At 35.6% G+C, this 20,006-nt stretch overlaps 1 protein-coding gene across 6 annotated transcripts; it reads right to left on the bottom strand.

The window, feature by feature from the left end:
- Positions 1-3,283: 3,283 nt before the first annotated feature.
- LOC119550917 (glutamate receptor ionotropic, kainate 2) lies at positions 3,284-16,989 on the bottom strand. Of its 6 annotated transcripts, XM_037859956.1 has the most exons (15): positions 16,861-16,989; positions 16,676-16,808; positions 16,198-16,611; positions 14,922-15,088; positions 13,509-13,562; positions 12,536-12,700; positions 12,318-12,476; positions 10,206-10,409; positions 7,702-7,905; positions 7,507-7,611; positions 7,136-7,393; positions 6,503-7,000; positions 5,370-5,567; positions 3,680-4,070; positions 3,284-3,626 (listed from the first exon to the last, which is right to left on the bottom strand). In XM_037859956.1, exons 1-15 carry the CDS (start codon positions 16,861-16,863, stop codon positions 3,349-3,351), a joined length of 3,231 nt encoding a protein of 1,076 aa, XP_037715884.1. In that variant the 5' UTR covers positions 16,864-16,989; the 3' UTR covers positions 3,284-3,348. The 6 variants fall into 6 exon arrangements, with proteins under 6 accessions (XP_037715884.1, XP_037716050.1, XP_037715964.1 ...); XM_037860122.1 differs by lacking the exon at positions 7,136-7,393; XM_037860036.1 differs by lacking the exon at positions 13,509-13,562.
- Positions 16,990-20,006: the final 3,017 nt, after the last annotated feature.

The raw sequence follows: 20,006 nt of genomic DNA, 5'->3' as shown, positions 1-20,006 counted from the left end.
ATATAAACAATGAACGTTGTATACGGTGACATTTCTTGGCATGAAGGACTTAAACTGGAGGTTGGTCATATCCTTAAACAAGAAAGGAAGTTAACTTCGGCATACCGAAGTTTGTATACCCTTGCAGCTATAAATACTAAATTTAAAAAAAACAAAAAATGATATTCCCAATAGAATAAGATAATATGTCAAAAAACACCGAAGCTATAATTTGTTTCATATTATTTTCCCACCAATTTTCCGATCGTTTCTACGGCAGCTATGTTATATAGTCGTCCGCTTTTGATAAAATTTAATTCGAAATTCAAAACTAATTAAAAAATGTTATTTCCAAGCTTAGGAGGTTATATGTTAAAAAACACCGAAGCTATAATTTGTTTCATATTATTTTCCCACCAATTTTCAGATCGTTCCTACGGCAGCTATGTTATATAGTCGTCCGCTTTTGATAAAATTTAGTTCGAAATTCAAAACTAATTAAAAAATGTTATTTCCAAGCTTAGGAGGTTATATGTTAAAAAACACCAAAGATATAATAAAAAAAAAATTTTTTCCGATTATTCCTATGGGAGCTATAATATATAGTTATCCGATCAGGCTGGTTCCGACTTATATACTACCTGCAAAAGAAAGGAAAGGAAAGAAGGGAAGGTTTCAAGCCGATAGCTTTATATCGTTATACCCTCTGCAAGGGTACAAAAAGAGACCAGCAATATTTATTATCAAGATGAGAACAGTTGCTGGGTCCCGAGCCGTTGGAAGGCTTATTGGGCCTGCACCAACAACAATTTCCTTATGACGGTGCCATTGCAGTTCAAATGTACTCCTTTTCAAGAAATTCCGAAACGCCAAGTTCAAAAATCACCTAAATTCGTTGAAAATACTGAATAAAAACACTGGAATGCTGAATCGATTTGCGGGTGTATCGACTTTTTCCGTCTCTTTCTAGAACGTTTATTTCTTTTAGCCTAGTATTCAGATCCGCTGCTGTAGGATGCCGCCCAGCATGCTGGCAATGGCTGGTAATGGCTCCCTATACAAGCCATCGCGTCCTTAATCTTCACTTTAGCTGCCAAGTGTCTGTTGGTGGTGGATTCCAACGATTCCTTAATGGAGAGCTCTTCGGAGATCGTGTTACAGGTGGTTATTAGTACAACGAAACAAAATTCTTTTGGCCAGAACCTACTTTCTTTGCGTTGACCCGTCCGGCAGCAAATCTATGTAGGGAGCGAATTCACACTCGGATTGCTCCTTCCCAATGGGCTTCTCGATTGGATTATCTCCAGCATTTCCATTATTCTGCGAATTTACCCACAATACCACAGTATTGATCCCTGTGGTCAAGTCCCACAATAATGGTTAACTTGAATAAGGCTTGGATTAGATGTCTGTTTCCATCTGCACTGATCTCCTCCAGGTGTTTTTAGTTGTGCCTTTAATATTTAATTTTTCCTTTCAACAACGCTTCTAAACGAACCCCCCACAAAGTTTAAATTCGCGCGGCGGCTTACGACGTTCATCGAAACCCAAGCCTAGTACTCACATCGACGAAAACCGCGAGCTAACCATAGGAGTGAGCGAGAGGAAAACAGGCGGCTAAAGCTTTTCGTCGGATCTGCTTTTTCAGCGCGGTACTCAGATGAGCTAAGGAAATGCCAGAAAAAATACTAGATTTCGCGAGTGAATTTTTGATGAACGCCGTTAGCCGCGGCCCAAAGAATAAGAAATTTAATGTTTGGCGGTGTTTGTGTAGAAGCGGTGATGAAATTAAATATTAACAAGGAAGAACGCTATAGTCGAGTACCTCGACTATCAGATACCCGTTACTCAGCTAAAGGGACCAAAGGAAAATGGAGATATGCAAGCAGCAAAGCGAGATTGAAATGCGCCACCTACCGGCGGTAGACAGATTTAAGCGTTGTGGGCGTTAGAGTGGGCGTGGCAAAGTTTTTTTTGGATTAATCGATGGGTATTGACAAGACCAATACATTTCAGTTAAAATTTTTGATCTAGCGTGAAAATTGTGGGCGCCACAGGTTTGGGCGGTTTGTAGGCGTTCTAGTGGGCGTGGCATATTCGCGTGACAAAATTGCGCTGCGCTTAAGCCTAAGGAATCTAAATCTGAAATCCCATTTCTCAATCTTTGATATTTTCCAAGATATCCGCGTTCATATTTACGATTTTTTGAAGTTTGTGGGCGGTTTGTGGGCGTTCAAGTGGGCGTGGCAAACTTTTTTTTGGGTCAATCGATAGGTATTGATGAGAACAAGACATTTCAGTTAAAATTTTTATTCTAGCATGAAAACTGTAGGAGCCACAGTTTTGGGCGGTTTGTGGGCGTTATAGTGGGCGTGGCACTCTGCTGAAACAAACTTGCGCTGCGTAAGAAGCTCAGGAATCTGCAGGCCTAATCTCAATAGCCTAGCTCTTATAGTTTCCGAGATCTCAGCGTTCATCCGGACGGACAGACAGACGGACAGACGGACAGACGGACAGACGGACAGACGGACATGGCTAGATCGACTCGGCTAGTGATCCTGATCAAGAATATATATACTTTATGGGGTCGGAAACGCTTCCTTCTGCCTGTTACATACTTTCCGACGAATCTAGTATACCCTTTTACTCTACGAGTAACGGGTATAAAAATGGAAGAAAAAAACCCAAAACGGCTTAAGGAGGTCAGTGCAGATGAAAAAGGACGCCTAATCCATAGTGTTGCCCATTATTGTGGGACTTGACCGACAGAAAGCAATACCACAACGGGCAAGTTCGCAGAATAGTTGAAGAGAATCTCAGTGGAAAGGAACATGGGACATCGCTCGATCTCCGACGAGCTCTCCATTGAGGACTCCTCCTTCACCAGCTGCTAAGTAGCGGAGATAGAGGATGCGCCGGCTTCTATAGGGAGGAGGAAATAAGGTCGCCTCGTCGTTATTGGGTCGGAAATCGCAAAAGCTGCCGCTGCCGAAAAACGTTTGCTGGAGCTGTTTACAGCATGACTGTACAGATCCATAAGGGGCTGTCTATATATGTATTACGTAATTATAGTTTTTCTGATGTTTAACGCATACCTTGTAATCCAAAAAAATTATTTTCCACAGGAGTACAAATACGTAGTAACAAATATGTAGTATCGTAGTACCGTTATATTTGGACAGCCCCTAACAGTCACTAGAACAAAATTCTGAAAGAGAAATATGACGAATCTCAAACTCGTAAGGAAGTTTTAAAATGTATCAAATTACGATTTAATACTTAAGTTTAATTTTATTTTAAAATGTACAAATAAAAAAATAATTCAATTTCACTATTTATTTCAATTAACATGTGTCAGCAGAATCCAAATTAATTAAAATAATTATAGTGAACGCCGACATTTGGCATACTCATATTACTCGGTACGTATGTTGGTCCAGATGAGCATTTTAAGCAATTCCGTTTTCGTGGTCTATGCTTTGATTTTGATCCGTGGCAGTGCATTGCAAAACGAAGTTCTTGTGCCATTTCTGAGCACAGAGATTGATTTTCGGTATTCAAATTTTTTCTGGAGTTCCAGCAAAACTCAAATATAGCCACGACAACGGCAAGAGCAAGTCCACAGAGAAGGACAACAAATACTCCACCTAAAATACCACATTGAACACACTTTTATATTAAAAATCTTAACAAATCTTACCAATATTTTCTACTCCCAGTGCATTGGCCTTGGACTCCTTGCTCTTATCATCTCTGTTGCAAACGTCACCCGTATTTTTCCACCATTTATCATATAATATTTGAATAATACCTTTTTCTTGTAGCTCCAAAATGGCAAGTGAAATTTTATCTCTCCAAGGAGATCCTTTGGGTGTGGCGATGCCGTAACCCTTGGAATCCAGCAAGCCACCTATTTGGGTTAGATTACAATCACGTTGAACTGCATAGTCGAGCATGGTAGATTCCATTAAAAATGCGTAGCTTCCTTCCATTACACGCTTAATTCCATCTTCGTACGTTTTAACAAATACGGCTGCTTTCCGATTCTCCATATAACGCCACATTTTTTGATATATACCAATTTTAGAATCCTAAAATAAAAATAAAGTTATAAAAATATAGGTGTGCTAGCAGACCTTGAAAGGCCCTTTAAGACCCATTGAGCTAATAGTCATATATGAACTGTTTACTTGGTTTCCGAAGGGTACACATACATAGGTATTTGCTCAACAAAAAAACCGATTTTATTTGTTTCTAAACAGTTCGCATTGTTCAAAAAACGTGTGAACCGAACGCGAAAAACTATGTCTGCGTGTGAGCTAAATATATGTTCTGGTACCAAAAAAACTTTTTATACTAGATTCATCTGAAAGTATTTAACGTGTAGAAAAAGACGTTTCCGACACCATAATGTATATATATTCTTGATCAGCATCACTAGACGAGTCGATCTAGCCATATCCGTCTGTCCGCTTCTACGTAAACTAGTCTCAGTTTTTAAGTTACCGGGATAAAACCTTCCCAAAGGTCTTATTTCTATTGCAGGTATATGCAGTATATAAGTCGGGACGAGCCTGCTCGGACAGCTACCGTATAGCTCCCATGGAAATTATCAACAAACTATTTTTGAAACAAGGAAGAACGCTATAGTTGAGTACCTCGACTATCAGATACCCGTCACTCAGCTAAAGGGACCAAAGGGAAATGGAGATATGCAAGCAGCAAAGCGAGATTGAAATGCGCCACCTTCCCGTGATCTCAATATATAGTTATGTGTTGTTGTTGTTTTTGAAAGTTACTTTCCGAATTCTCTGGGGCACACCTGAGTACAACAATTTTGAAGTTTTTAAAGACTTTTGCTAGCTTCAGCAATATTTATTCGTCGCTCCTAAGTATTTTTTCTGGCGATGGTGTGCGCTGCGGTGTCTTTATATTCTTAATCAGGATCACTAGCCGAATCGAACTAGCCATTTCCATCTGTCCGTCCGTCGAGACTCAGCAGGTTTCCTATACTATTACTTTACCAAGTCACATAACACAAAAACCTCTCTAGCGCGCACATTTTTAAAGATTTTGAAAAAGGGATTTTGTTTTGATTATAAGTACAACGTACATGCCAAAAATTTTTGAAATCGGACCATTATAGGCAAATAAAGAAATCGACGGTAGGTGGCGTGTTTGGTGTGGTGTACAATCTTAGGAACCCTCGCACTAACTTTAGCTACGCAATATATAACGATAATGATGAGTATATATGATAGTCGAGGGCACCGACCACAGCTTTCTCTCTTGATTATTAATTGATTGGCAGAGTTCACAAGTAAGATAGTCAAGGCACTATTAAAGCGGTTGAAGCTGTTTATACTTAAAATGCTCTTCAAAATAATTACCCTAAAAAATGTCATTGTTGATCCACCTTCTAAAGTTCCATATGATATTTCTGTTTGCTCTGCCAAGTCAGAAGCGCTTTCTATAGGTGAAATCATCCGTTCAACTGTTAAAAATGCAGCTAAGTTGGCAGTGTACGAGGATATAATTATAAGGCAAAAAAAGAACCAGCATCCACCAACAATCCGAGTCGAGGTAGCCTAAAAGGAAAAGCAAAATTGGTTTTGGAATTAAATGTAACCACTACGTAAAATATTCAAGAAAAATAATTTTTAGATATTCGAACCACATTTAAGGAAGAGATGTAATATTATTTTCTGAAAATTAAAAAAACTTGGGGCTTAATAATATTATAGACTATATTATGAAGCTGCTTTAGAATCGACCTATCGCTCATTTACTTGAAAAGTGACATATCTGAAACAACAGCGATTCGAGATGAAAGCATAAGTGTTTTCATCTCGAGTCGCTGTTGTTTCAGCTTAAGCTGCCACCAAAGCGGTCAAAGTCGGAATACATTTTGAACTACATAGATTATTCCACATAGATCATTTCTGCGTCTTTAACTCAAAATCGAGATTATTTTTGACTTATTTCCCTTTTTTAATAAATGGGATATACATTTATAATTTAAAAATTGGTTTACAACATAAAAAATAATAACAAATAACGCCAGAAACGTGTTGGTGTCGAGGACACTATATGATTTGCACTATAAAATTTACCTATCAATTTTGGTAAGTTGCTTATATAATTTTTATACTTATTGTAAACCAAAATATCTAAGTTATGATATGAGCAAAATAGCTAACTGCTGTATAATTTCTAAAAAAAAATACTAACAAATTGACAATAACACAAATAAGTTCATGACGGGCAATGGCCACTGGGAGCACCACACCTCACTTTACTTTGGATTATAACAGCTTAATTCCAAAACATTTACCTGTATACTTATATACAGTCAAACTTGCATGGGTAATAAAAACATATACCACTAGAGTAAGTTACAAATCCAAATGTACATTTCTAAGACTATAATATCCAGGCTATAATATTTTCTTGTTATTTCCTTAAAATTTTGGATTTCATAATTTTTTCGCACTCATTTTTAAGAATATATCGTTTGTCGTACCCTAGGATATAAGTCAGAGCCTTGCTGCATAAGAGCGCCAATGGCAAACCAAAAACTATTTTTTAAGGTGAAATTGTTTTGTATTCGAACTAAATCCACTGTATTTTCATCCGGGACATCTTCATCAGCTTCATTAGATAGTGGTAACGGTAATGTTCCACGTCCACATAAAGTATCATCACGTTCAACAAATTCATTGGGTTTGCTTATTTTGTGTGCTGAATTTAAATATACTTCTTCGTCATGTTCTGATAATCTTTTTTTCTGTGTTAATTCCAATTGTTCGTCGTAGCAATTTTCTTTTTGAATTTCGCGCAGTATATGGTCACAAGCCATAGAACATGGTGGCTTTGAATTTACCCATTCTATCGGTGATAATCGAGCGACAATCCATATGCAGATTGATACAAAAACATATCCAAATGCAATATAAAACCAAATTTCAAAAGCAAGAGGAGAAAGAAACGAAAAAAATTTCGTTTGAGCTCGATCTGAAATCTGAAATACACCAACAATTAATACAATTATCATTTCAAATTTCGATCAAGCTAGAATACTCGCAAAAAATATACATACATATAAATTAACCTTAATATTTTAAAACCTATAATATATGATTGGGTTTATGTATACCTTTGGATTAAGTCCAGATCCTTGGCGTAGGAATGTTCCTGTTATAAACCAAAAACTGTTTGATATGGAAAACTGATTTTCCACTATATCCGTTTCCTTGTAGCATGGGTGGGGGTTTTTCCACTCATATGGAGAAAATCGAGCCATCACAAAGAGCGCGAAAGATACTAATATATAAGCAGCTAGCACATAAAGCCATATCTCGATTGCCAAAGGATTCATAAAGGAGAACAGTCGTGTGGGTTGACTTGTTGGTACCTATTAAATTTGGCCACATATGTGAAGGGAATTTAAAAATTGTAATCTACTGTTTTGCTCAACTACACATATAAAAAACTTAATTAGTTGTATTGAAAAGTTTATAGGTTTACCTTAAAAAGTATACCAATGCCCAAATTCATAAATGGTTTTGTAAAGTCAATAACACTCTCCCGAGCATAGTTAATTGTCATTGAGGCTACAGCAAGATCAGCGCGCTGAAGTATTTATTTATTGACAATAAAAAATAATTAAGGCCCTTATTAAGAGCAGTGTAAGAAGATTTGAATTTTAAGGTATATACTTGCCCGTTCCATTAACTCTTGCACAATTCCATTCCATGAATTAGTCTCTGGTATGTAAACTCCATACATATTATCGGGAACTAATTCAATTTTGTATTGAAACCCAACTTGTTGAGCGATCGCTTTAAGAAGATCAATACAAAATCCTTCAAACCTTATATTTCCGGTAAGATTTGTGTCTTCTTTAACCATAACATATGGGCGCTCCTAAAAAAATACAACAGTAAAGACTTACAAAATTTGAACAGATAAAATATTTCATCATTCAAAAATTGTCTGTTTTGACCCTCTTTGAACCGTTATAATAAAAATGTGCTTTAAAAACTCCCGTTCATCTGCTTGAACTACAAAAGCTGAAATGTTGGGATTAAACATGCAGATTTCGAGTTTCCTGCACAGCACAAATTTGTATCCGCAAAGTCCCGTCTAACGCACACAAACCGCCCAAACCTGGCTACATACGTCCACTCTAACGCCTACAACGCCTACGTCAAAACATTAAACTTTATGAAAAAACAAGAAAGGAAGTTAGCTTCGGCAAGCCGAAGCTTATATACCCTTGCAGCTATAATTATTAAATTTAAAAACACAAAAAATGATATTCCCAATAGTATAAGATAATATGTCAAAAAACACCGAAGCTATAATTTGTTTCATATTATTTTCCTACCAATTTTCCGATCGTTCCTATAGCAGCTATATGATATAGTCGTCCGATTTTGATAAAATTAAATTCGAAATTCAGAACTAATTAAAAAATGTTATTTCCAAGCGTAGGAGGTTATATGTTAAAAAACACCGAAGCTATAGTTTGTTTCATATTATTTTCCTACCAATTTTCCGGTCGTTCCTATGGCAGCTATATGATATAGTCGTCCGATTTTGATAAAATTAAATTCGAAATTCAGAACTAATTAAAAAATGTTATTTCCAAGCGTTGGAGGTTAAATGTTGAAAAACACCGAAGCTACAATTTGTTTCATATTATTTTTCCACAAATTTTCCGATCGTTCCTATGGCAGCTATATGATATAGTCGTCCGATTTCGATAAAATTTAATTCAAAACTCAAAACTAATTAAAAAATGTTATTTCCAAGCTTAGGAGGTTATATGCTAAAAAACACCAAAGATATAATTTTTTTTAATTTTTTCGCCCGATTATTCCTATGGGAGCTATAAGATATAGTTGTCCGATTCGGCTGGTTCCGACTTATATACTACCTGCAAAAGATATAAGACTTTTGGGAAAGTTTCAGCCCGATAGCTTTAAAACTGAGAGACTAGTTTGCGTAGAAACGGACGGACAGACGGACAGACGGACAGACGGACATGGCTAGATCGACTCGTCTAGTCATGATGATCAAGAATATATACACTTTATGGGGTCGGAAACGTCTCCTCCACTGCGTTGCAAACTTCTGACTGAAATCAATATACCCTCTGCAAGGGTATAAAAAAATATTATTAGATATTTAGAAGTTTGCTATCGAAAATGAAAAACAACAAATAGTTAAAATAAATTAATTATGAATACTATAAAAAATGTAATACGTTGAATTTCCGATGTCTAACTACACCGACTTTATTTAAGTTCCTAGAAAAACGTTTTCTAAGCTTAAGTAGTATGCCCTAGTACGGCATACAGTTACAAAGTTACTAAGTAACCAAGTAACGACTTGGCCTTACCAACGGAAATATATAATTAATTTTAATGCTATTATTATAGCTCATACGAGTATGCGTATTACAGAAAAAGTGAATAAAACTCTGATTTTATAATTGATGTTTAAAGCAAAAACTTCTGATGTCACACAAAAGCACCTCTTAACGAGGTAAGGGGTCGTGACGATCGCACCTTCAACATACAAAACTTCTGATATACAATTTTGTGACGAAAAATGATTGTACATCCGACTAAATAAAAAAAAAAAAGTTTTTATTCGGCACGCTACAATAGAATATACCTTTGTATGCAAGAAGCTTAAATACGAAAACATATTAGAAAGTGTGTGTATTCAGTCGGATGGGTTTTAGTGCTTAGCACCCTGCTGAAACGAACTTGCGTAGGAAGCCCAAGAATCTTTATGTGGTCGAAAACACTTCCTCCTACCTGCCCTTATACTCCTCGAGTAACGGGTATAAATAGCACCTGACTGTACTACACACTACTACTCACTACTCTTTTTTAAATAATTTTTATGCACATACTTTTATTACTATTTCATGGAATTATTGGAAAAAGTAATTCGATTGATTACCGAAACACCTAAATCTAAATCGAACGGTTTCGTTGAAATCAAGTTCTAGTCAAAACCTGTACATATACATATATATGTATATATATGTACAAATATATAGGAATTCAATTTGCTTGGATCTTGTGAATTCCAAATCAAAGGCGCTTCTGTCGACAATTTATCTTTGAACTAATCGATTTTCAAAAAATACCTAAAATAAGGTTAGTCTCAAATGCATTTTTAACAACTAATTATATTTTTCAACCCACCTGTCTTGTCATAACGACCAATGTTATATTTGCGATATTGGAATCGTAGAAAGCCGTTGGGTCCGAGATGTTAACACCGCTCTCGGGCTGCCAGTATCCCACCTTTTGAATTTTTTCTTGCTTCAATTTTAGAATATCAAGTTTAAATTTGTCCCGGCGACCTTCCACAAAATTTATATTTCCAGTTAACCCGTCTGTAATAGCCTGAAAAACGAAATTTAAAATTTGTAGTAATATGTAAAGATTTTATAATTTGGGACGAAAAATTAAGGGGGATACGCCCAGACCCAAATTTTTACGCAACAGTCCATAAGGGATCTAAATCTAACAACGGATATGCCCAGTGTCCCTATACAGCTTCCAAAGTTTTACGCAGCAAAATAAAAAAAGAACCGCCAAACAATGTGGGTTTTTTAAAAATATCGTCCATATGGCCGCTGATATCTAGTTGGGACTTTACATTCCACGTTTGTTACGCTAATGTGCCACGCCCACTGTAACGCACACAAGCCGCCGAAAATGGACTAAAAGTTCATTTTTAGGTCATGTACTACCCAAAAATTTATATTTTTTGACTTTTTGTCCTACTTTTTTGGTAACAAATGGCCTAATATTTTAGCTCGTCGTGGGCGTTATAATTATTGCATTATGCCGAAAAATATTTGACAGTGGAAATCCTTTTATACTTAATATGTCTGTTATATATTGATATTGGACCTAACCAAAAATTAATTGTATTGCTTATAATTATTTAATCAATTATTTAAGGTACTATTTTAAGAAAAATGAACTGAGCCGTATTATTAAAAAATTGAACATTTTAGGCCATATATGCCCTAAAAATGGGATATTAAAAAAAAAGTTAAATGTTTACTCATAATATTAATAACATTTATTTATTTTAATTTATCACCATTATAATATTGTATATTTCGCGCGAGAGTCCGATGCGTTACTTGTAACTTGAACTTACACTCTCATGCGTTACATGGTGCGATGGTCCAATGCGTAAGGCGTGTGCCTCTGATATAAGAGGACACCGGTTCGGATACTCGTTAGGGCAAAAGTAAGCCAAAAGTTTTTAGGAAACATATTAAATAAAAGTATATAAATAAATTAAATATGTATTTAGCGATTTTAAATCTAATATGGTTTTGAATCATATGTCAGATTTACTTTAATAAAATGTGTTTTTGTCAGGAATCGAACTTCGAATCCCGAGAATAAGAAGTTGTCGGGACGCACCACTTGTCCCCCTGAGCCAAGTCCATATGATTTTGTTTCGTGGCAAAATGCAAATGCAACAAGTTATTTTTGTAGTATATATACTAGTTTTAGGCATCCGATTGCCTAAAATCTAGGCCAAAAATTGGTCAAATTTTAGGCTATAGGGACCTAAAATTTTTAGGCCTTGAAAACCTACATTTTAGGCCATTCATGGACTTAAATTGTAGGCCATTTTAGGTAATTTATTTTTCTGAGTGTAGCCTTCTTATACGATTGGGCAAAAGCCGACAGGATTGCTGCTAAAACAAATAGATATACAAATAGTAAAGTCATATTTTTTATAGCTACAAATCTTTCTGCTCAAGTCAATTTGACCAAGGAAGGCTATGGAGGGACTATTTGTAATTAAGCCTTAAAAATGGTTAAAGGTCGATTTTTAACCACGGTTTTCTCTAAACTCAGATGTGATTTCAAATTTTGAAGTGATTACTCGTGAGACAAGAAAAATACAGAATTGTGCCGCCTTGCGTAATATAATATAACACTTTAATAACGATTTGCTATAAAAAAATAATAATGCACCCAGGGGCTTCTACGGAAAGGAGCAAAGGCAAGGGCAGTGAAGAAACGGGGCAAGGGATAACAGGGCCAGCATCAACAGAATTTATTATAGTGTTCCCCTTTTTAAAACCTGTTTAGCAGTTTCTTAAGCCCGCACAAAGTGGCGACGCGGTAAGATAGTTTATAACATATACATATAATGAGGCCGCCTTCGTAAAAATTAGACTTTAATAGGCAGCGACCTGGTTTTTAATTATGTTCAGCTTTTACTTATAACTATATTACATTTTTTTAACTTAAAACAAATAATACTTGAATACTTACAGCATTTATTTGGTTATACAATGAAATCCCATCATCCCAGGTTTGGTCGGAGGTGCAAGAGAGGTTTTTGACAGAAAAATTTGGACGACTATCTAAATTTAAAAAGTGTAACCCAGAGGCAAAAGCGTATACCGAATCAAACATTAAAGCGGACTCTGTCTAAAATTGATAGAAAAATATTATACAAATTGATTCAGGAACTGTCTTTTTTATTTTACCTGTATGTAAGGAATTCCATTTATACTTTGTAATCCATTGTGTTGTAATTTCTGCATTTGATCTATTACTTCTAGATATCTTTTGCTATTAACATCCACCAATCGAAATGCAGTTATATTTACGCTGTTATATCTAAAATCCTCTAAATCATATGTTTCCAAGTCCTGTTGGAATTATAAAATTATTATTACAAAATTAAACTAAAATTAAACCTTCTAATTATAATTTTTGTACAACATATACGAAATGGCTGTCCAGTATGAAACAATAAGAATACGGAATGAGATTTCTATGTTTAACACAATTGTTAAGAGAGAATAAATAAACATAAAACAAGAAAGGAAGTTATCTTCGGCAAGCCCAAGTTTGTATCCCCCTGAAGTTATAATTTTTAAATTAAATTCGAAATTCTTAAAAATTTTAAAAATGATATTCCCAACAGTATAAGATAATATGTCAAAAGACACCGAATTCCCACCAATTTTCCGATCGTTTCTATGGCAGCTATATGATATAGTCGTCCGATTTTTATAAAATTAAATTCAAAATTCAGAACTAAATTTCCAAGCGTAGGAGGTTATATGTTAAAAAACACCAAAGATATAATTTTTTAAAATTTTTTTTCCGATTATTCCTATGGGAGCTATAAGATATAGTTGTCCGATCAGGTTGGTTCCGACTTATATACTACCTGCAAAAGAAAGGAAAGGAAAGAAGGGAAAGTTTCAAGCCGATAGCTTTAAAACTGAGAGAATAGTTTGCGTAGAAACGGACGGACAGACGGCCTGACGGACATGGCTAGATCGACTCGTGATGCTAATCAAGAAAATATGGGGTCGGAAACGTCTCCTTCTGCGTTGCAAACTTCTGTCTGAAATCATAGTACCCTCTGCAAGGGTATGAAGACAAATAACTATTCGAAGTAATTTTGGAACTATGGTGACCACTGTTATATTTATATTATATACTTACGAATGTCGTAAACATATAGTGGTATCGGTGATCATTCATTTGCAGTTGTAAAATCTAAAAATATATTGTTTAAATAAATTTGTAGAACTATATTTTTTTTAAGTTGTCGTTTCTGCCCTATTAAAACAAGAAGCAAAGCTAACTTCGGCAAGCCAAAGTTAATATACGTGCAATTAAATTTATATGTATATAACAGAGTCGTGCATTCGAAATATTACCATATAAATATAATAATAGTTCCTAGAACAGTTATGTGATTAATACATAATTCCGATTAATACATAATTCTGAAATCGTAAAATAATTATAAGTTCCAGAGTAGAATAGAATATGATTAAAAACAGCAAAGCTATATTTTTATCGTATCATTTTCTTGTTATTTTTTCGACCGTTCCTATGGCGGAATATAGTATTAGTGTTCCGATTAAAAACAATTTTATTAAAAATTCGAAATCTTTTTTTCCCGATCCTATGGGATATATAGGATATAGTTGTTCAATCCGGCCCGTTCTGACATATATATTACCTGCAATAAAAAAAATAAACTAAAAAAAAAATTAAACTAAGAGACTAGCTTGCGTTAAAGCAGACAGACGGTCGGATAGCTAGAGAGAGGAACATGGCTAGATTCACCAGTCGTCTAGCAATGCTGATCAGGAATATATATACTTTAAAGAGTCGGAATCATCGTTCATTACGTTGCATACTTCTGACTAAAACCGTAATATCCTCTGAAAGGGTATACAAATTATATTAAAACAAGGAAGAACGCTATAGTCGAGTACGTCGACTTCAGATACCCGTTACTCAGCTAAAGGGACCAAAGGGAAATGGAGATATGCAAGCAGCAAAGCGAGATTGAAATGCGCCACCTACCGGCGGTAGACAGACTTAAGCGTTATGGGCGTTAGAGTGGGCGTGGCAACTTTTTTTTGGATCAATCGATAGGTATTGACGAGACTAACACATTTCAGTTTATCATGAAAATTGTGGGCGCCACAGGTTTGGGCGGTTTGTGGGCGTTAGAGTGGGCGTATCACTCTACTGAAACAAACTTGCGCTGCGTAAGAGCTCAGGAATCTGCACTCCAAGTCTCAATAGCCTAGCTCTCATAGTTTCCCAGATCTCAGCGTTCATCCAGACAGACAGACGGACAGACGGACATGGCTAGATCGACTCGGCTAGTGATCCTGATCAAGAATATATATACTTTATGGGGTCGGAAACGCCTCCTTCAGCCTGTTTACTCTACGAGTAACGAGTATAAAAACTATCTTATTGTTTTTCTGTACACTAAGAACAATTACAAAGTGACGATTTATCGAAATTTAAAAATATTTTCGTTAAGTGTTTTTGATATAAAAGAGTAATTACAATGTTTATATGATAATTTAAGTGAAAAAGTCTTCTTACGGATCTAAAAAACGTTTTAATGTTGGATGGATTTGTATCCACTATTATTTTGTAAATTTCCTTTTGGCGAATAGCGCGTAAGACTTGACGATAAGAGTCGGGACTTGCTTGCCTTATATACATTTCCGCTTTCGTCTCAGTAGATGAGTGCATCAAATTAAATAGTCCTAAAAGGGAAAGTAAAAAAATTAATTTTTTAGTGATTTAGATTCAGTCTAATCTAAGTGTACAAAATAATGAGATAATCGATAACCCATGCAAAAAGATCAGATTGAGCACCTAATCAAATTTACCAACAAGTCAATATACTTATTTCACCATTCCCCTTAAAGCAGCGGTCAGCACGAAATACAATTACATTTTGTCTTTTCCCTTCCGTTCCAAAAAAAAGTTTCACTTGTGAAATCACTTTTTCACAAGTGAAAATTCAAATGAAAATTTTTCGAAGTCCCACGGGATTTCACTTGTTCCTTATACTCATTTGTCGTATGGCCTGTCACGTGCCGACGACACGTCCCACGTGAAATCACTTATGAATCTCGAATATTTCCAATGAGTTTTCACTTATGAAATCACTGGCGAGTGACACGTCCCAAGTGAAATCACTTGTGAAATTCATAACTTTTCCAATGAGTTTTAGCTTATGAAAATATAGAATTTAAAATACATACATTTTTAATTACATTTAAATTCATTTTAATTAGATCGCATTATTCAGATGTTCAATTAAGGGACAAGGAAGTCTTGTGCGTGGCACTCGGCTGAAGAAAACAAGCAAACGCTCACTCTCCTGGTGCGCTTCGTCACTACTAAATTTTGAAAAGACCCTCAAAATCTTGTTTTTGTCCTAACTTTTGAACGGAGCATCGGATTTTAACAAAGCGAAGCGATTTTTTAGTAAATATAAATCTAGGCTAATAGCCTGGGGCATTTATCCCAACAAGCCCCAACAGCATACATTTGAAATTTTACTATTACATTTTCACCGCTCTTTCTCCCAAAACAATAAGGACTTAAAAATGAATCCTCTAGTTTTGGCAACAATTTTCGATTCGTGTATTACTCGTTATGATCGAGTCAAATATATAGCAGTCGCCTCGCACACTATCTTGTTGCGCTTCGTCAGTACTTAAATTGGCGTCCACAGTGTTAAACTATTTGTAATTGTAGTGTAATTACATTATACTTAAAATATTATTTTAATTATTGAATCGTTCATACTGTTTTCAGACAGAGAATTACAAGGCCTTTAAAAATGTATGTAAATGATAATTACCATAATCTTCTTCATAAATAATTGCCACCTTCGTCCAGTTCAAGTACATCATGATATCTCTGTATGCTAGAGTTAAGAGAGTGTGTGACGGATACAAATTGATTGAAAATTCTTTTGAACTATATTCAAGATCAATTCGAACTTCAATGTGGGGTATATCATAAGCTTCGCATATGGATTGAACATGACCAGCAAGAAGAGCATCTGTTGGACCAAAGATTGCTTGAACACCTGCTTCCAACTGGCGGCAAACCTTTTTAGTGGTGCGAAACGAGTCATCTCGGGGCACATACTCAATATCGTATACAAGTTGTGTATTGGGCAGAAGGTTTTTTTCCTTGTTGATCCGGTAAATGGCGTATTTAAACGCCGATTCGATACTGCTTTCACGTTCATCTTCGGTAAATATGGCACCTATATAAACATCAATAGTAAATAAAAGTATTTCTCGATGATTTCAAAATTACATTATGCTTACCTACGCGTATCACGGGAGGGAGGGCGTTCGCAATTATAAGCATTGAAAATATCATGTATGAGAAACATATCCTGTTAAGGCTGCTTCGGTCTATTATGTTTTTCTTTACTATAGTATCCCGTTTTTTTCGTATCTAATAGTGTACAAATATTATATTAAAATAAAGGGTTTGTGGAATGACTTACCATTATTCAATATGAAATTTGCTAGCTATCATTCCGTAAATCTTAGTCATAAATTCTTAATGTTTGGAAAAAAACATTAGTGTCTAACACAAGAAATGTAAACATTTACAGGTAAAGGCAAAACCACCACTGAAAAAACAGCAAAAACCAACCCCAACATTTTGAGCTTAAAGCTTTAAGAAGCCAAAAAAGTGCGTACTCTTATATGTGTATAATTATGTGTATACACTTATAAACGAAAACTTTATTTAGTCAAATTTTTAATTATGTTACTACTGGCAAGCTGACTGGATTTATTGTGCCAGTCATGAAAGTGTCAAAGATTACTTTTACACAACACATTCTGGGACAGAAAGCTCAATTTTGGCCAAATACCTGTTATTTCCCGCAGTAAAATGTTTAGGATTTTGATAAGATATAGAAACCATACTAAAAAAATATTCCAAACGCTTTCGTTTCATTTAAAAACAAAATATTATTAAACATTATTATTTATAAATTTTAAATTAAGTTATACATGCACTGATATGCTTATGTTGTTTGCCGATATTTTTATACCCTTGCAGAGGGTATAATGATTTCAGTCAGAGACTTGCAGCGCAGTGAAGGAGACGTTTCCGACCCCATAAAGTATACATATATATTCTTGATCAGCATCACTAAAACACACAAACTAGTCTCTCAGTTTTAAAGCTGTCAGGATAAAACCTTCCCAAAAGTCTTATTTCTATTGCAGGTAGTCGGAACGAGCCGGATCAAACAACTAAATCCTATAGCTCCCATTTTTTTTAACCTATTAAAATGTTAAGTTCAGTCGATTTTTACATATTAACTTCAACTCTTGGCGATATCATTCTCTTAAGTTTCAGAAATTTGAATAAAATTTAAAACAATTCCGACGAGTTAATCATATAGCTGTCATAGGAACGATCGGATAATTAATGTCAAATTAAACAAGAAAGGGAGTTAGCTTCGGCAAGCCGAAGCTTATATACCCTTGCAGCTATAATTATTAAATTTAAAAACACAAAAAAAGATATTCCCAATAGTATAAGATAATATGTCAAAAAACACCGAAGCTATAATTTGTTTCATATTATTTTCCTACCAATTTTCCGATCGTTCCTATGGCAGCTATATGATAAGTCGTCCGATTTCGATAAAATTTAATTCGAAATTCAAAACTAATTAAAAAATGTTATTTCCAAGCTTAGGAGGTTGTATGCCAAAAAACACCAAAGATATAATTATTTTAAATTTTTTTTCCGATTATTCCTATTGGAGCTGTAAGATATAGTTGTCCGATTCGGCTGGTTCCGACTTATATACTACCTGCAAAAGACATAAGACTTTTGGGAAAGTTTCAGCCCGATATCTTTAAAACTGAGAGACTAGTTTGCGTAGAAACGGACGGACATGGCTAGATCGACTCGTCTAGTCATGCTGATCAAGAATTTATATACTTTATGGGGTCGGAAACGTCTCCTTCACTGCGTTGCAAACTTCTGACTGAAATCAACATACCCTCTGCAAGGGTATAAAAAGCAATAACACCTCTTAGCGAAGTAAAAATCTATTAACGATGTCACCTTCAACCAACAATAGTTCTGATATCAACTTTTGTGACAAAAATGTATTATACATACACAAAGACAATCGTTGCATTATAGAACTGAATTATATTTGTGAGACCCCCAAGGAATTTAAAAAACACCAATTTAAGAGATCACCTGAGATCATAAAAAAATTATAAGAACCGACATGTTTCTTTGTATAGTGAGACACACATAAACTTTTTTGTAGATACATTTTCCGTCCCTTTCTAACACGTGTACCTACGGAAGAGGCGTTGCAGAAGCGTTGTTGTCTGAACAGACTATAACTCGGTAGAGAAAGAGACGCAAGCCATTCCATTGGATAGGCGGATTGCTATTGTCCTTTAATGGTCAAATTATTCGGCAAATCGAAAACCAAAATTTTGAACAAATTAGTTGAAGGATATAGCTATTACTGATTACAAACTGCAGGACCTAAATTAACGAAGATAAGCCACTAGGTCAGGAACACCCATTTGGTCGCTGAAGCGAAAACCTCATCTGTGTGAATATCATATAAGAGTTCCACTAGTCGGAAAATCGTATTCCTTGTAGCATGGGCTTACTGTCAGTCAGCTGGGTTTGTTGACTTACAGTAGTAGTATAGTATAGTAGTATAGTCTAGGAAAATACTTTTGGACAACCTATTGTCTTTGCGAGGACACGTCCGGCAGGAAATCCATGTAGGGAGCTAAGTCTCACACGATATATTTCTTTTCAATGTGCTCTCCATTGGATCACCTCCAGCACTTCTGCTTATTTGCCCTGCTGTGGTAAAGTTTCCTGTGGGTCAAGCCCCATAAAACTGGGGGACCCTCAATATCTTAAAATAGGCGTACTTTTTATTTTGCACTAAACTCCTGCATGCGTTTGTCTCGTGGTTTTTGGAACACCGCTAACGGCGGTCATCGGAATTCACTCACTAAATCTGGTATATTTCTGGTATTTCATCAGCTCATCTGAGTACCGCGGTGAATAACGAACCCGAAGAAGACCGTTATAGGCGCTGTACACAGATGCTTAAAATCGCTTTTGCATTTCCTTCTCGAGAAATCGCGAATCGCCAAGTAGCAAGATCAGCTAGACTCGTAAAAAATACTGAATTACTGAATCGATTTGAATGTGTGGTTTCATTTTCCGCTGAAACGTGATGAAGGGACTTTTCCCCTCTTGTTTCCGTGTATTTCTTATGAAAGAAAAAGTCGCTGAAGGGGTGTGAGGGATTGAATAACTCCCTACAAATTGCAGCGGCAGTTATACGAGAAGGCCTGCCGGCGCCATAGAGTAATAAACTATATAGAGCAACCATATGCGTCACTACTGGTCCACAATACTCCCTATTTAATTTTCGCTACGCTTGCCTGCGTGGAAATATCATCCTTGATCAATTTACAAATAGCAATGAAATATGTATTTATTTGGTGCTGAAAACATTCCACATGCTGACGTTCCAATTTAATTTAGTTTTGAGTTGTTTTGAATTTTTTCAGAGCAACTGAATTTGCACGAATACGGCTTGCTTCTGCCGATTAGCTGTTCGCTGATTTCCAA

The sequence above is a fragment of the Drosophila subpulchrella genome, chromosome 4, assembly GCF_014743375.2.
Source record: "Drosophila subpulchrella strain 33 F10 #4 breed RU33 chromosome 4, RU_Dsub_v1.1 Primary Assembly, whole genome shotgun sequence".
Taxonomy (NCBI): domain Eukaryota; kingdom Metazoa; phylum Arthropoda; class Insecta; order Diptera; family Drosophilidae; genus Drosophila; species Drosophila subpulchrella.
Note: the sequence above shows the minus strand (reverse complement) of the source record. Positions and strands in the feature narration are given on the sequence as shown.